This window comes from Silurus aristotelis, assembly GCF_946808225.1.
Source record: "Silurus aristotelis genome assembly, contig: scaffold_200, whole genome shotgun sequence".
NCBI classification, from domain to species: Eukaryota; Metazoa; Chordata; class Actinopteri; order Siluriformes; family Siluridae; genus Silurus; species Silurus aristotelis.
Window position 1 is genome coordinate 1 of NW_028149051.1, and position 15,000 is coordinate 15,000.

At 42.2% G+C, this 15,000-nt stretch overlaps 3 protein-coding genes across 7 annotated transcripts in view; 2 read left to right on the plus strand and 1 right to left on the minus strand.

The window, feature by feature from the left end:
- ltb4r2b (leukotriene B4 receptor 2b) lies at nt 1-5,966 on the plus strand. 3 transcript variants are annotated; one of them, XR_014532571.1, is made up of 6 exons: nt 1-154; nt 1,989-2,543; nt 2,984-3,184; nt 4,300-4,343; nt 4,439-4,995; nt 5,267-5,966. XR_014532571.1 is itself a non-coding variant. In XM_083570880.1 (5 exons), exons 2-5 carry the CDS (start codon nt 1,998-2,000, stop codon nt 4,704-4,706), a joined length of 1,059 nt encoding a protein of 352 aa, XP_083427006.1. In that variant the 5' UTR covers nt 1-154; nt 1,989-1,997; the 3' UTR covers nt 4,707-5,966. The 3 variants fall into 3 exon arrangements, 2 of the variants coding, with proteins under 2 accessions (XP_083427006.1, XP_083427007.1); XM_083570880.1 differs by having other exon boundaries at nt 4,439-5,966; XM_083570881.1 differs by having other exon boundaries at nt 98-150; nt 4,439-5,966.
- Nucleotides 5,967-10,103: 4,137 nt separating this feature from the next.
- Nucleotides 10,104-12,721, plus strand: sdr39u1 (short chain dehydrogenase/reductase family 39U, member 1). The gene is made up of 6 exons (XM_083570885.1): nt 10,104-10,277; nt 10,753-10,859; nt 11,050-11,132; nt 11,361-11,482; nt 11,940-12,092; nt 12,196-12,721. The coding sequence occupies exons 1-6, from the start codon at nt 10,262-10,264 to the stop codon at nt 12,621-12,623; spliced, it is 909 nt and encodes a 302-aa protein (XP_083427011.1). The 5' UTR covers nt 10,104-10,261; the 3' UTR covers nt 12,624-12,721.
- A 267-nt stretch (nt 12,722-12,988) lies between these two features.
- mettl17 (methyltransferase like 17) overlaps nt 12,989-15,000 on the minus strand; it is a 7,294-nt gene continuing 5,282 nt past the window's right edge. For all 3 annotated transcript variants that reach the window (XM_083570882.1, XM_083570883.1, XM_083570884.1), the window contains exons 11-14: nt 14,899-14,946; nt 14,658-14,750; nt 13,468-13,658; nt 12,989-13,390 (exon numbers count right to left, since the gene is read on the minus strand). In XM_083570882.1, the coding sequence (XP_083427008.1) occupies nt 13,249-13,390; nt 13,468-13,658; nt 14,658-14,750; nt 14,899-14,946 (474 nt within the window). In that variant the 3' untranslated portion in view covers nt 12,989-13,248. The remainder of the gene's footprint in view (nt 13,391-13,467; nt 13,659-14,657; nt 14,751-14,898; nt 14,947-15,000) is intronic.

A 15,000-nucleotide genomic window follows, 5' to 3' on the forward strand; every position in this document is an offset into this window, starting at 1 on the left:
ACACATAGAAGGAGAGAGAGATAGAGAGAGAGTGAAATAGTGAGAGTCAGAGAGGAAAACGAAAGAAAGACAAAAAAAAAAGAAAGAAGGAGGAAACAGACATTTATTACTCGCGATCCTGTGAGGAAACTTTAGCACTCCAAATCATCCGTCAGTGAGTATTCTCTTCTTCTCCTCCTTACTTCATCCTCTGTCCATTTTCTATCCATCTGACTCTCACTTTCCTACATTTTCACATCATGTTCATTAATTTCACACAAATCAAACTATAAAGAGTCAATGAGTTACAGCTTGTGCTTCAAAACTTCCAGCAAACCCACCTCATCTCTCCTCACCTCACCTTCTCATCTTCTCATATGCTCATCAACTCACCTCATCATCACTCATCTCCTCACCACCTCCTCACCTCACCTCCTCATCTTATCATATCCTCATCACCTCCTCATCACCTCACCTCCTCATATCCTAATTACCTCATCACTCATCTCCTTACCACATCCTCACTTTCTCATCTTTTCATATCCTCATCACCTTCTCATCATCTCACCTTCTCATCTACTCCTTACCTCATTCCTCACCTTCTCAACACCTCACCACCTCATCACCTCACCTCCTAATTTCCTCATCACTCACCTCCTTACCTCACCTTATCTCCTCCTCATCATCTCCTCACCTCACCTCATCTCCTCACCTTCTCACCACCTCATCTCTTTATCTCATCAATCCTCAATACTTTATCTGTGTTTTGTAAGATTAAATAATAAAAAGGTTGGTGGTTGTGGGTGGTCCAGGTCTAAACCCAGCAGGTGAAGATCACACTCAGGATGTTCTCCATAGTGCAGGAGTATAACAACTAGATTTACATTTGTGGGACTCACACAAAACCTCAAAACTCACCCGAGGTTGTGGAGCTGTAATCTTGTGTTTCCTCTGAACACCCCACAACATGGATTGTTTAGAACAGAGAAGTAAGATGTTGAGATCGAGAGGTTGGTAAACTAATCCCCAACACTCAGCACTTCTTTATAACCATCACATGAGTGTAAACTTCTTCTGAAGCACATTCATTCCACTTTTTTCTGAGTCGAGTTCAATCTTCTCCTCTCTGTCAGAACAACATGAGCGCAGTGTGGAAAAACAACAAGTTCTAACTCGTCACCATCATCTATGCCGCACCTTTCTACTGAACACATACACGCACACACGCACACACACACACACTCACGCACGCACACGCATGCACACAAGCACACACACCACACACACGCACGCACGCACGCACACACACACGCACAAACACATGCACGCACACACACGCACGCACACACACACACACACAAGCACACAAGCACACACACACACACATGCACACACACGCGCGCACACACACGCGCACACACACAAAACATTTCACTACATGTCGTACCCTGTATGTATGTGTATGTGATGAATAAAATTTGATTTTGATTTTTTGATTTTTGACACACACACACACACATACACACATGTATGAGTGTGTGTAAGTGTAAGTGTCTGTGTGTGTGTGTGTGTGTGTGAGTGTGTGTGTGTGTGTGTGTGTGTGTGTATGAGTGTGTGAGTGTGTGTGAGTTTGTGTGTGTGTATGAGTGTGAGTTTGAGTGTGTGCGAGTGTGTGTTTGTGTGTAAGTGTGTGTGAGTGTGTGTGTGAGTGTGTGTGTGTGTATGAGTGTGTGAGTGTGTGTGTAAGTGTGTGAGTGTGTGTGAGTGTGTGTGTAAGTGTGCGTGTGTGTGTGTGTGTGTATGAGTGTGTGATTTTGAGTGTGTGCGAGTGTGTGTGAGTGTGTGTGTGTGTGTGTGTGTGTGTGTGTGTGTGTTTGGACTTGTGTTGTGGTCATTATGTCATTCTCTCTGTTGTTTATCCTGTGCTGTTAAAATCCTCTCAAGATGGTGATGATCAGTTTTTACTGAAACAATAAAATAAATGCACTCTGTTTTCTCCTCCTCTTCAGGCGTCTCCAATGAATGTAGAAAATACTACAATCTTTTTCCTTCATGAAAATACCCCAAAAGACTTCACAGTCTCCTTTGCTATTGGAGCCTTTATCCTCGCCCTCGTCTTCCTCCTAGGCGTCCCAGGAAACCTCTTCATCATATGGAGCATCCTGGCACGTGCCCGTAAGCGCTCGGTCACCACGCTGATCATCCTGAACCTAGCATGTGCTGATGGTGCCATCATGTGCCTCACAGTGTTCTTCATTGTGTACCTGGCCAAGCAGACGTGGGTGTTTGGACGTTCCATGTGCAAGCTGCTGTTCTATCTGTGCAACACTAACATGTACGCCTCCATCATGCTCATCACATTGATGAGCGTTCACCGCCTGATGACTGTGCTACGACCTCAAGGTGCTCGTGTGTTCACACGCAGGAGGAACATGCTGAGCATCCTTATCATACTTTGGATACTTGTATTCACACTCGCCATTCCCGCGCTGATATTCAGGGACCAGAAACAGGAGGACAACAATCGCCTGCTGTGCTTACACAATCACACGGCTCCCAAATATGTACGTATTTCTCACTGTTACTGCAAAACCAGAGTATAGCAATGGGACAGTAACAGTATAGTAGAACAGTAATAAACACAGTACTGTAAAATACTACACACCTCTTACTAATACTACTAACCCTTATACATGCTTTATTAATACTACACACTATAATACTGCACCTTCACTGCGCTTCAGCAACACAACACACTCACGTGTTAATACTGTTAATACTGTGGACATGCTTCCTTTCAGTTAAAATAATAATAAAACAGACTTTTACTTCAGTAACAGCGAATAAAAAACTTTCTTTCGGCTTCTCCCATTAGGGGTCGCCACAGCGGATCCTCCGCAGTAACAGCGAATAAATGATCTGATATCAAGTAAACATGAGACAGAAGGGAAGAATGTTTTAAACAGGAAGTATAAATGATATGGTGTGTTTTTATGGAGAACAGGAGGTGTTCCACATGAGCCTGGAGACGTTGGTGGGATTCCTGCTCCCGTACGCAATCATAGTCAGTAGTTATGTGTGTATTCTTCGCCGTCTGAGACAGACACGATTTCAGAGACGAGTTCGCAGTGAGAAGCTCATCCTTGCTATCATCATTACATTTGCTGTGTTCTGGCTGCCATATCACATCATCAACATCATGCAGGTGAGAACCATCACCTTCATACACACTTGAACACTCTGGATTACATACTGCTCCCAAACTCAGACAACACTGATCCCTCAACACTGATCCCTCAACACTGATCCTCAATCACTAATCCCTCAACACTGATACTCAAACACTGATCCCTCAACACTGATCCTCAAACACTGATCCCTCAACACTGATCCTTAAACACGAATCCCTCAACACTGATACTCAAACACTGATCCCTCAACACTGATCCTCAAACACTGATCCCTCAACACTGATCCTTAAACACGAATCCCTCAACACTGATACTCAAACACTGATCCCTCAACACTGATCCTCAAACACTGATACTCAAACACTGATACTCAAACACTAATCCCTCAACACTGATACTCAAACACTGATCCCTCAACACTGATTCTCAAACACTAATCCTCAAACACTGATCCCTCAACACTGATACTCAAACACTGATACTCAAACACTGATCCCTCAACACTGATCCTCAAACACTGATCCCTCAACACTGATCCTTAAACACTAATCCCTCAACACTGATACTCAAACACTGATCCCTCAACACTGATCCTCAAACACTGATACTCAAACACTGATACTCAAACACTAATCCCTCAACACTGATTCTCAAACACTAATCCTCAAACACTGATCCCTCAACACTGATCCTCAAACACTAATCGCTTAACACTGATCCCTCAACACTGATCCTCAAACACTAATCCCTCAACACTGATCCCTCAAACACTGATCCTCAAACACTAATCCCTCAACACTGATCCTCAAACACTGATCCCTCAACGCTGATCCTCAAACACTGATACTCAAACACTAATCCCTCAACACTAAATCTCAAACACTAATCCTCAAACACTGATCCCTCAACACTGATCCCTCAACACTGATCCTCAAACACTAATCCCTCAACACTGATCCCTCAACACTGATCCTCAAACACTAATCCCTCAACACTGATCCTTAAACACTGATCCCCAAACACTGCATGGAGGATCAGAACTTGTGGATCAGTGTATTGCTATTTGATTAATGATTGATGTATGGTTCTTGTGAGTTCAATATGCCCGAATGATTGTGGTTTCTGCCAGGTGGTGTCTGCATGCTCTCCAGCGAATTCTTCACTGAAAACAATGTGAGAGTTTTGTATTCTTACTACATCACTGGCACTAACTGGAAGTCACATGACGGGGGGCATAATCTCTGGACTTGTTGTTTTTCTTCATGCAGGTTGGAAAATAACCTTTCAAGGTATCGACCCGCCACCTCCTCCCTGGCCTTCATTAGTAGCTGTGCTAACCCCGTGCTGTACGCGCTAGCAGGACGCTCGTACATTCGTGCAGACGGACTTTCCTTCATGGCCAGGCTGTTTGAGGGCACATCGCTGGAGTTCAACACTGCAACGCTACGAATTCAGCGCAAAGCGAGCAAAGCGGGAGTAACGGTGCTCGCGCTGAAGAACTGCGACTCCTGTGGAAACAACACCGACCGGAGCTAACAGACCGACTGTTACACAAAAATGTCCTCTATACACATATATTTCATCAAATGACCGCTTTCTCTATGCAATAATATTCCAAACCCAGAATGATGCTGCATTGCAGTGATTCTGTCTCCAACTCCAAACACACTCACTGCTTGTGTCGAGAATTTAAGCAGGCTTTTGTCTTTTTTTTAATAAATAATATTAATAATAATAATAATAATAATAATATAAATTTGACCCGGTGTGAAACCTGTGTAGAGCTCAGAGCTGGGGTTGAGCTTTAACGGTGACACACACCTCAGTGGAACATCTCTGTCTTTATTTATGACTGAATAAAGGTTGATTTGTTGTGAATCTCTTTGTTATTAATTTGTAGATTACATTTAGATTATTGTAGATTACATTTGATAACCCTACAAAGCAAGTTATTACCACTCTTGTATGTCGCTCTGGACAAGAGCGTCTGCTAAATGCCACTAATGTAAATGTATTAATTAGTTATAAATAGAGGTCGAGGCACCAGTAGTTGATCGCTAGAGTTAGTGTCTATCTGCAAAAATCCATACCGAAAGTTTTTCTGGCTTCCGGTCCACTATCATTATAAGAGCTAATCACTGACGCCATGTGCTGTTTATTTTGACAAGATGAGACTGCATGCTGCACAGAGAGCGCTATATTAAAATTATAGTTTATAATTTATTCTTTTTTATAATTATATATTCACATATATTTCCTTTCAGCACATTTTCATGTTTTTTTTTTCAGTACTATTTTACTGTCACGTATCTGAGCTATCATTCCTCCCACTCACCACTAGAGTGCACCACTGCTACCAAGTCTGTGTCTTATTTGGACTACAGTTTCCAGAAGCCGCTGTCTGGGAACTGATTACAAACTCCTCCCTGTTCCTTACAGGAGGACTATATATGGGACACACAAACTCATAAACTTTGCTGTGTATTAAAGTTCTAACGAGTTGTTTGTTTGTTCATGCCAGCAGACATGTGCTGGCATGAACACACTTACACACACTTTATGGTCCATGGTTTGTTTTGCCACGTCTGCTAGGTTCCATGTTCAATGCTCAATTGTTTTCCACGTGTTTGACCCAGGACTGTTTACCACGTTTATGTTTGTTTGCTGCCTGTCTCAACTATTGCCTGTATTTTTTTTATCAGATTAGCCCATTGTCTATTCTTGAATATTCCTGTTTGTCAGTGTTGACTCTGTGTGTTTGGTAACCCTCTAATAAAGCCTGCGTTTGTACCCCTACTGTCTCTCCACGTCTGTCACACCATTGCCAAGCCAAGTCCAACCACCCGATGTTTCTTTACATGGAGTTTTTATTAGTTTATTATCCAGTATACATTAAATAGGATCCACCCCAGCCATCAGTCGACCTCTAGTTATTAATGTATCCTAATAATTTGTTAGTCACCCACCTGCATGAGTAAGTAAATGTTTTAGTAGCAATGAATATGAAAAAATGTCATATGATAGTAATAATGCTCTTTTAATAGGTAATATATCTCTTGAAAAGTGACTGTACGTGTAGAACATATTAATAAACTGATTTAGCATTATGAGGCAAAATGAATACATTAAAATCATAATAAAATCTCCACAATAACACTGCTAGTCACTCCGGCCCGTGTTATATTCTGGTACAGAATATAAAAAAAGACAGGAATAATTATGTGGCCCTCACAGAAAAAGGTTTGGGGACCCCTGATGATAAATCACATTATAAAGCCTACGGATCCTTCTCAGGCGCAATGTGAATTAAACCAGGTGGTGGTGGTGAAGGTGGTGATGGTGGTGATGGGAAGATCGGATTATTTTAGTGACTTGGTTCTTTGAATCTCGTTCATCAAAATAAGAAATGAGAAAAATGAGAAATGAGAAAAATGAGAAAGATCAGAAGGAATCTTTCAGTTTCTTTGATCAGAAATAAAATAAAATGTTACATTTTCAATAAGCAGATCTCCAACACATCTACATACACCAACCAATAAAACCTCGGTACTCGTCTGTAATTAGTTCTGGAACGAGTGCTGAAACTGTTCAAGTCCTAACACGAGACTCTGGTGCATCTGTTTTACTGTGAGACTGAAACGCTCACGAATTTCACTGCGTCGTGTGTCGAGTTCCGAGCACGTGACGAGACCATAATGTGACGTGAACCGAATTTGACGTGTTCTGCAGCCAACGAGTAACGAGGTATTACTGTGTGTGTGTATATATATATCACACATAATATATACAGTGTTGGGGGTAACGCGTTACAAGTAACGTGCGTTACCTAATAATATGACTTTTCTGGAGTAACGAGTAAAGTAGCGCGTTACTTTATAAATGTACACAATAATATCTGAGTTACTTTTTAAAAAAAGGAATGCGAGTTACTTTTCAGTTCAATTATTTTGCATAAAAAATCAAGACGTTCACACATTTTTCCTGCTTCTAACATCAACTTTGAAGACAAAATGTTCACCTGCTGCCTATTAAATAAATCAACCCACTTACATGCCATGATGAAGATCATCAGTGTTCTTCACTTCACCACTCAGTGTTATAGTGTAATAATGTTATACCTATATATATATATATATATATATATATATATATATATATATACAGTGAGGAAAATAAGTATTTGAACACGCTGCTATTTTGCAAGTTCTCCCACTTAGAAATCATGGAGGGTCTGAAATTGTCATCGTAGGTGCATGTCCACTGTGAGAGACATAATCTAAAAAAAAATCCAGAAATCACAATGTATGATTTTTTTAAACTATTTATTTGTATGATACAGCTGCAAATAAGTATTTGAACACCTGAGAAAGTCAATGTTAATATTTGGTACAGGAGCCTTTGTTTGCAATTACAGAAGTTAAACGTTTCCTGTAGTTTTTCACCAGGTTTACACACACTGCAGGAGGGATTTTGGCCCACTCCTCCACACAGATCTTCTCTAGATCAGTCAGGTTTCTGGCCTGTCACTGAGAAACACGAGTTTGAGCTCCCTCCAAAGATTCTCTATTGGGTTTAGGTCTGGAGACTGGATAGGCCACGCCAGAACCTTGATATGCTTGTTACAGAACCACTCCTTGGTTATCCTGGCTGTGTGCTTCGGGTCATTGTCATGTTGGAAGACCCAGCCTCGACCCATCTTCAATGCTCTAACTGAGGGAAGGAGGTTGTTACCCAAAATCTCGCAATAAATGGCCCCGGTCATCCTCTCCTTACTACAGTGCAGTCACCCTGTCCCATGTGCAGAAAAACACCCCCAAAGCATGATGCTATCACCCCCATGCTTCACAGTAGGGATGGTGTTCTTGGGATGGTACTCATCATTCTTCTTCCTCCAAACACGTTTAGTGGAATTATGACCCAAAAGTTCTATTTTGGTCTCATCTGACCACATGACTTTCTCGCATGACTCCTCTGGATCATCCAAATGGTCATTGGCAAACTTAAGACGTGCCTGGACATGTGCTGGTTTAAGCAGGGGAACCTTCCGTGCCATGCATGATTTCAAACCATGATGTCTTAGTGTATTACCAACAGTAACCTTGGAAACGGTGGTCCCAGCTCTTTTCAGGTCATTGACCAGCTCCTCCCGTGTAGTTCTGGGCTGATTTCTCACCTTCCTGAGGATCATTGAGACCCCACGATGTGAGATCTTGCATGGAGCCCCAGTCCGAGGGAGATTGACAGTCATGTTTAGCTTCTTCCATTTTCTAATGATTGCTCCAACAGTGGACCTTTTTTCACCAAGCTGCTTGGCAATTTCCCCGTAGCTCTTTCCAGCCTTGTGGAGGTGTACAATTTTGTCTCTAGTGTCTTTGGACAGCTCTTTGGTCTTGGCCATGTTAGTAGTTGGATTCTTACTGATTGTATGGGGTGGACAGGTGTCTTTATGCAGCTAACGACCTCAAACAGGTGCATCTAATTTAGGATAATAAATGTAGTGGAGGTGGAGATTTTAAAGGCAGACTAACAGGTCTTTGAGGGTCAGAATTCTAGCTGATAGACAGGTGTTCAAATACTTATTTGCAGCTGTATCATACAAATAAATAGTTTAAAAATCATATATTGTGATTTCTGGATTTTTCTTTTAGATTATGTCTCTCACAGTGGACATGCACCTACGATGACAATTTCAGACCCCTCCATGATTTCTAAGTGGGAGAACTTGCAAAATAGCAGCGTGTTCAAATACTTATTTTCCTCACTGTATGATACAAAATGTTGCCTAAGTGAAGAAGTGTAATATTCACCATAATCTTTTAGTGAGAGTGAAACTGGGACTGGATTTGTTCTGTAGTGGTTTCCTTTCGACTCTGGTTACTTTTTCATGCCATCAATCTCATCTATCTAAGAGATGGAGACCAAAACAAACGATCAAACAAAAACTTCTCTTGGTTATTGGTATTCTCTCTCTCTCTCTCTCTCTCTCTCTCTCTCTCTCTCTCTCTCTCTCTCTCTCTCTCTCTTTCTCAAACACAGACACACACAAACACACACATTTTTGCACAAAAGTGTAGGACTTGAAGGCACCTACTCAGGAGGTTCTCAGCAATATCCCAAATGACTTTCTTCAGAAGTGCCTATGTTGAAATTTAAAGATGTAATATTTCTTATGTAATAAAGTACATGCACAGTTTGTTCCAATATATTTGTATTAGAAATATGGACTTTATTACTGAATTTTTAATGCCTGGTTACACCCACCCTGTATGTATGAATATATGACAAGACAAGACCTGGAGTGACATCACGTGAGTGAGGAGAGCGGAATCTTAATTTGAATAATAGATGACAAATCAGAATCAGAATCAGGTTTATTGAGTGGGTTAATGTGTGACACACACACAAGGAATTTGGTTCCAGCTGTTAGTACTCTCAAAGTACAGACATAAATAACACTATATATTCAGCTTAGACTGTACGAGACAAAACAGACACTGTGAGACGATAGAGACAGTACGAGTATTAAATAGGAATACAGATTAAATGACAGTTCAGTAATGTACATAAAGTGTGAGTGCATGATGATGCAAATAAAAGTATTAAATTAGTTGATTAAGTAAAGAGTCTTGTGTTAAAAAAATTACAATAGGAACATTATAATTATAATAAATCATAGTACTTTGGATACTTTTGAAGACAAAAACGTTTGTACTTTTACTCAAGTGAAAGTGTAACGGAAGCAGTTTTACTTTTACTGGAGTCATATCTTACCTAGTGTCTCTACTTTAACTCAAATACATAGTTTGTGTTCTTCATCCACCACTGATTATATCTGAATATATATCTGCATAGCGTATATGGGAGTCACGTGATAAAAGAACGAACGACTCGGACTAGAAGAGATTTTGCGATGCTTTGCGCATGCGCGTCCATTAGAAAATTAATGAATCACGACTCGTTCTTCTGATTCACATTTAAGAATCGTTTAAAATGAACGAATCATTTATAAACGACTCATCACTATTAGAAGGTGCTGAGTGAACCAGGACATCAGAAGGATTCGGATTATTTCCTCATCTTTGTGAGCAGAAATGAGAGTTTTGGTCGGTGAGTTGTGTTCGTGCTGGGATTAGTGTGTAGATATCAGGGTTAGACTGTTCTGCTCTGCTCTGTTCACATTTCCGAGGCGTCTGCGTATCTTTATTTACCTCTACTCCCCGGACTGGTGCAGATCCCGCCCCTGGCGCTGTGATTGGTTGGTATGTTGACGCCGCCTGCGTTTCCTGCTCCTGGATTGGTTCATTGTGTTGAGATCAAACCCCAAGTCCTTCGTCTCAGTTCTACTGAAATTATAGTTCCTGTGGAGAAAACCTGAATTCCTGTCGGGAACTGTTTCATCCTGGGGACCCTAACCCTAACCCTAGACTTCTTTCATTCTCCTGACTTTGTGCTGAGAACAGATAGAATCATCTTCATCCTGTGTTCACACTCAAACACACACACACACACACACACACACTCATTCTCACTAAATCAAACATGGACACACACTTATTATTCTCGTTTCTCTGTTTGCTCTCAGGAGGAGGGTCAGGGTTCATCGGCCATGAACTCATGAAACTCCTAAAGGTCAAAGGTCACGAGGTCACCATTATTTCACGACAGCCTGGTCCGGGCCGGATCACATGGGTCAGAATCACGATTATTAACAATTCCTTGATTAATTATTTATTTATTAACATTGAGCCATGCACTCTGTTTGTCTGTCTGTTCAGTAATTATAAATATTAACATGTTTGGTTTTAGGTTTGAGTATATAAACTGTGTGTGTGTGTGTGTGTGTGTGTGTGTGTATATATAATATTGTATTTTTTTAAAGACTGATCTGGAGTCAGTTGGTCTTCCTGTGTGTGATGCTGTAGTGAATCTTGCTGGAGAAAACATCTTAAACCCACTGAGACGGTGAGACACACACACACACACACACACACACACACACACACACACACACACAAAAGTATTGACACTAAAAACACTAGACACACAATAATAAGAATTAAATAATTTTTTGAAAGCCTTCAGGAAACCTGATAAAAATTGTATACATAATTTATTCTGTTTATAAATAAACATGTAAAAATGAGGTGTGTGTGTGTGTGTGTGTGTGTGTGTGTGTGTGTGTGCGTGCAGCTGGAACAAGAGTTACAGGTTTGACGTGTTTAACAGTCGACTCAAGACCACCAAGACTATAACTCACTCCATTACATCCACGCAAACTCCTCCTCGTTGCTGGATCCTCATCACCGGCCTCGGTCTGTCTGTCTTTCAGTCTCTTTTTCTCACAGTCTGGGTGTCTGTCTGTCTGTCTCACTCTCAGTCTGTGTCTCTCTGTATTTTTGATATTGATTATTGATAGTGTTGATATTGGAATGAGCCGGGTGTGTAGTGTGTATAAGTATTTACCCCCTCACAGCTGAAATCCTGTCTGCAGATTCTATAAGAAAAAGTTTTCTGGTCTGATGAAAGTTCAGGTTGGTAGTTTGATGTTCAGAGTTTTCTTCATCCTCTTTCTCCGTCATGTGGCAGATCATTTATACGGAAATCATGTGACACTTAACATTTTGGAATGTTGCTTTACTCTGGTCTTCTCTTCTCAAAGCTGAGGGGAAACTGAACAAGACCCAACTTAGGGGTGAATATTAGAGTCTCTGCAAACTGATCTAAAAAGTGTGTTGTACAAGTCTGTGACTGTTTGTGCGTGGTTCTCAGCATGTTACAGAGCGAATACGGAGACTCCGTACACAGAGGACAGTGAGTCGACAACCTTTGACCTTTGGTCTCAGCTGGTGAAAGAATGGGAAGAAGCAGGACGACTTTCTGAAAACGCATCATTACACACCAAACAAATCGTAATCAGATCAGGTGACCCCCGTCACCCCTAACAACCCCCCAGTCTCCCTTAACCCCCCCTTTCCCCTTCCCGCTATATAAGTCCTGTTTGTGAGACTGTGGATGTGCTTTGCAGGTGTGGTTCTGGGCCGAGGCGGTGGTGCGATAAAGCAGATGCTGACTCCATTCTGGCTCGGTTTGGGAGGAACGTTGGGATCGGGAAATCAGCCCTTTCCGTGGATTCACGTCTCGGATTTAGCCGGAATAATCGCTCACTCTCTCGACCCGGCCCACGTTCCCGCTTCATCTCAGCCGCAGGTGTTTCATGGAGTGGCTCCGGCTCTAAACACCAATCTCGAGTTCACGCAAGCGCTGGGTTATGTCCTGAAACGGCCCACGCTACTTCCTGTTCCCGAGTCGCTCTTGAGAGCCACACTGGGCCATGAGAGAGCTGCTATCCTGACGCAGGGCCAAAGAGCTGTTCCGAAGAGAACTCTGGAGTCGGGATTTCAGTTCCAGTATCCGGATTTAACCTCAGCACTGCGGCAGATTATCACACGCTAGAGAACACTTCTGAAAACTGTCTGAATTGCTAACCTGCTAGCTAATCGGATAGCTAGCTTGTTTGTTAATGGGTTAGCATGCTAATTAACAGAGAATAGTCAGCTTTCATGCAGACCGGTTTAGTTGCAACGTGGTTAGCCATATAACTAACTAGCAGCATGACTAGCTGACTGTTTACCCAGCTAGCATACAGATAGTCATCTAGTTATCTTGCTCATTTCTTTCCTTTCTTTTCAGCTGTTTAGTAAAAAAAAAACATGAATAAGAAACTCTGAATGTTCTATTTTTAAAGTATAAAAAAAAAAATGCGCTAACCCTGAATTCAAGACGTGCTATTAAGTGTAATAAAATCCAAACATGCTAAATTCTTGAAACATGGGCTTTTATTTGCAAAAGTTAATAAACCGCTTCATCCACCATGTTTAGTGCAAAGCATTCTGGGTAATTCATGACCATTGTCTCGATATACTTCAGAATCAATGGGTTCTGAGCTCAGTGTTTTCCAGCAGACATGTCCTGCTTTCTTTACCACTACAGACCATCAGAACTCATCAGGAACCAGCAGACCCAGGTCTTCAGCACATCTGACAGGAAGCGGAGAAGTTTATTTGTGTGTTTCTCTTGTTCACTGCTCTGTGTTTCTGAGTGTGTTTCTCTCGTTCACTACTCCGTCTTTTTTGTCTCTGCGTGTCTCCGTGTGTGTGTCGGTGAGGATGGTGTTCAGTCGGTCTCCCCAGTCACTGCTGCGAGCGCAGCGGTACGAGTCTCTATAAACACACATCATCTATTATTTTATACGTCATTAAACTCTGTGTGTGTATGGGACACACACACTGTACTGTACCTCCCATGATGCTTTGCTGTAAAGGCTAGGTGTTGGAGTTGTGCGTTGGAGCAGCAGATGGTACACTGCACATGTCTCGCTCGTCTGCTGAGAGGAGAAACGATTCTGCTCCACTGCACTGCCTCAGACTCCTGAAGCGCCGTCCGCGACAACACCAAGTAACTGAATCGCTCCTGTACAGGGTCACTGTTCTAAACACACACACACACACACACACTTATACAACTAAATTTAAAATACAATAGTTAATAATAATCTTTTTTCAGCTTCTCCCATTAGGGGGCGCCACAGCCGACCATCCGTTTTCACACCCCCTGTCCGCTACAGCTGGCTCTTTCAACCCAACTACCTGCATGTCTTCCCTCACCACATCCATAAACCTCCTCCTTGTTCTTCTTCTTTTCCTCCTTCCTGGTGGCTCCATCCTCAGCATTCTCCTACTGATATACCCCATGTCCCTCCTCTGTACATGTCCAAACCATCTCAATCTCACCTCCCTCACCTTGTCTCCAAAACGTCTCACATGCACTGTCCCTCTAATAAACTCATTTCTAATCCTGTCCTTCGTCGTCACTCCCAACAAACATCTCAACATCTTCAGCTCTGCTACCTCCAGCTCCACCTCCTGTCTTTTACTCAATGCCACTGTCTCTAATCCATACAACATCTCAGGTCTCACCACAGTCCTATAAACTTTCCCTTTCACTCTCACAGATACTCTTCTATCACTAATCACTCCTGCTATCACTCTTCTCCACCCACTCCACCCTGCCTGCACTCTTTTCTTCACTTCTCTAACACACTCTCCATTACTCTGCACTGTTGACCCCAGGTACCTGAACTCCTCCACCTTCTCCACCTCTACTCCCTGCAACCGCATCACTCCACTGCCCTCCCTCTCATTCACACACATGTACTCTGTCTTACTCCTACTGACTTTCATTCCCCTTCTCTCCAGCATGTGCCTCCACCTCTCCAGGCTCTTCTCCACCTGCTCTCTACTCTCACCACAAATCACAATATCATCCACAAACATCATAGTCCAGGGAGACTCCTGTCTGACCTCGTCCTTCAACCTGTCCATCACCACTGCAAACAGGAAAGGGCTCAGAGCCGATCCTTGATGCAGTCCAACAATAGTTAATAATGATAATCATAATAATAATAAAAATAATAATAATAAGACTGACCCCAGACAAAGGAAGTGGGAAGTATGGCTGCAGGAAGTTACAGGGTGTGATTGGCTGCTTCAGTAGTTTGGGACATGGCTGCTGATGAGTGCACTGTGTGCGCGCACACACACACGCACACACACACGCACACACACACACACGCACACACACACACGCACACACACATGTTTGTCAGTTTAACAGTTATTAAACATGTTTGTATTTACATAAAGAGGAAGTGTGTAAATGTGACACGTACAGGAGCAAACACCACCGGCCTCCCAACACCACTCACTGTCTTTTCCCTCTGAACACACACACACACACACACACACACACACACACACACACACACACACAC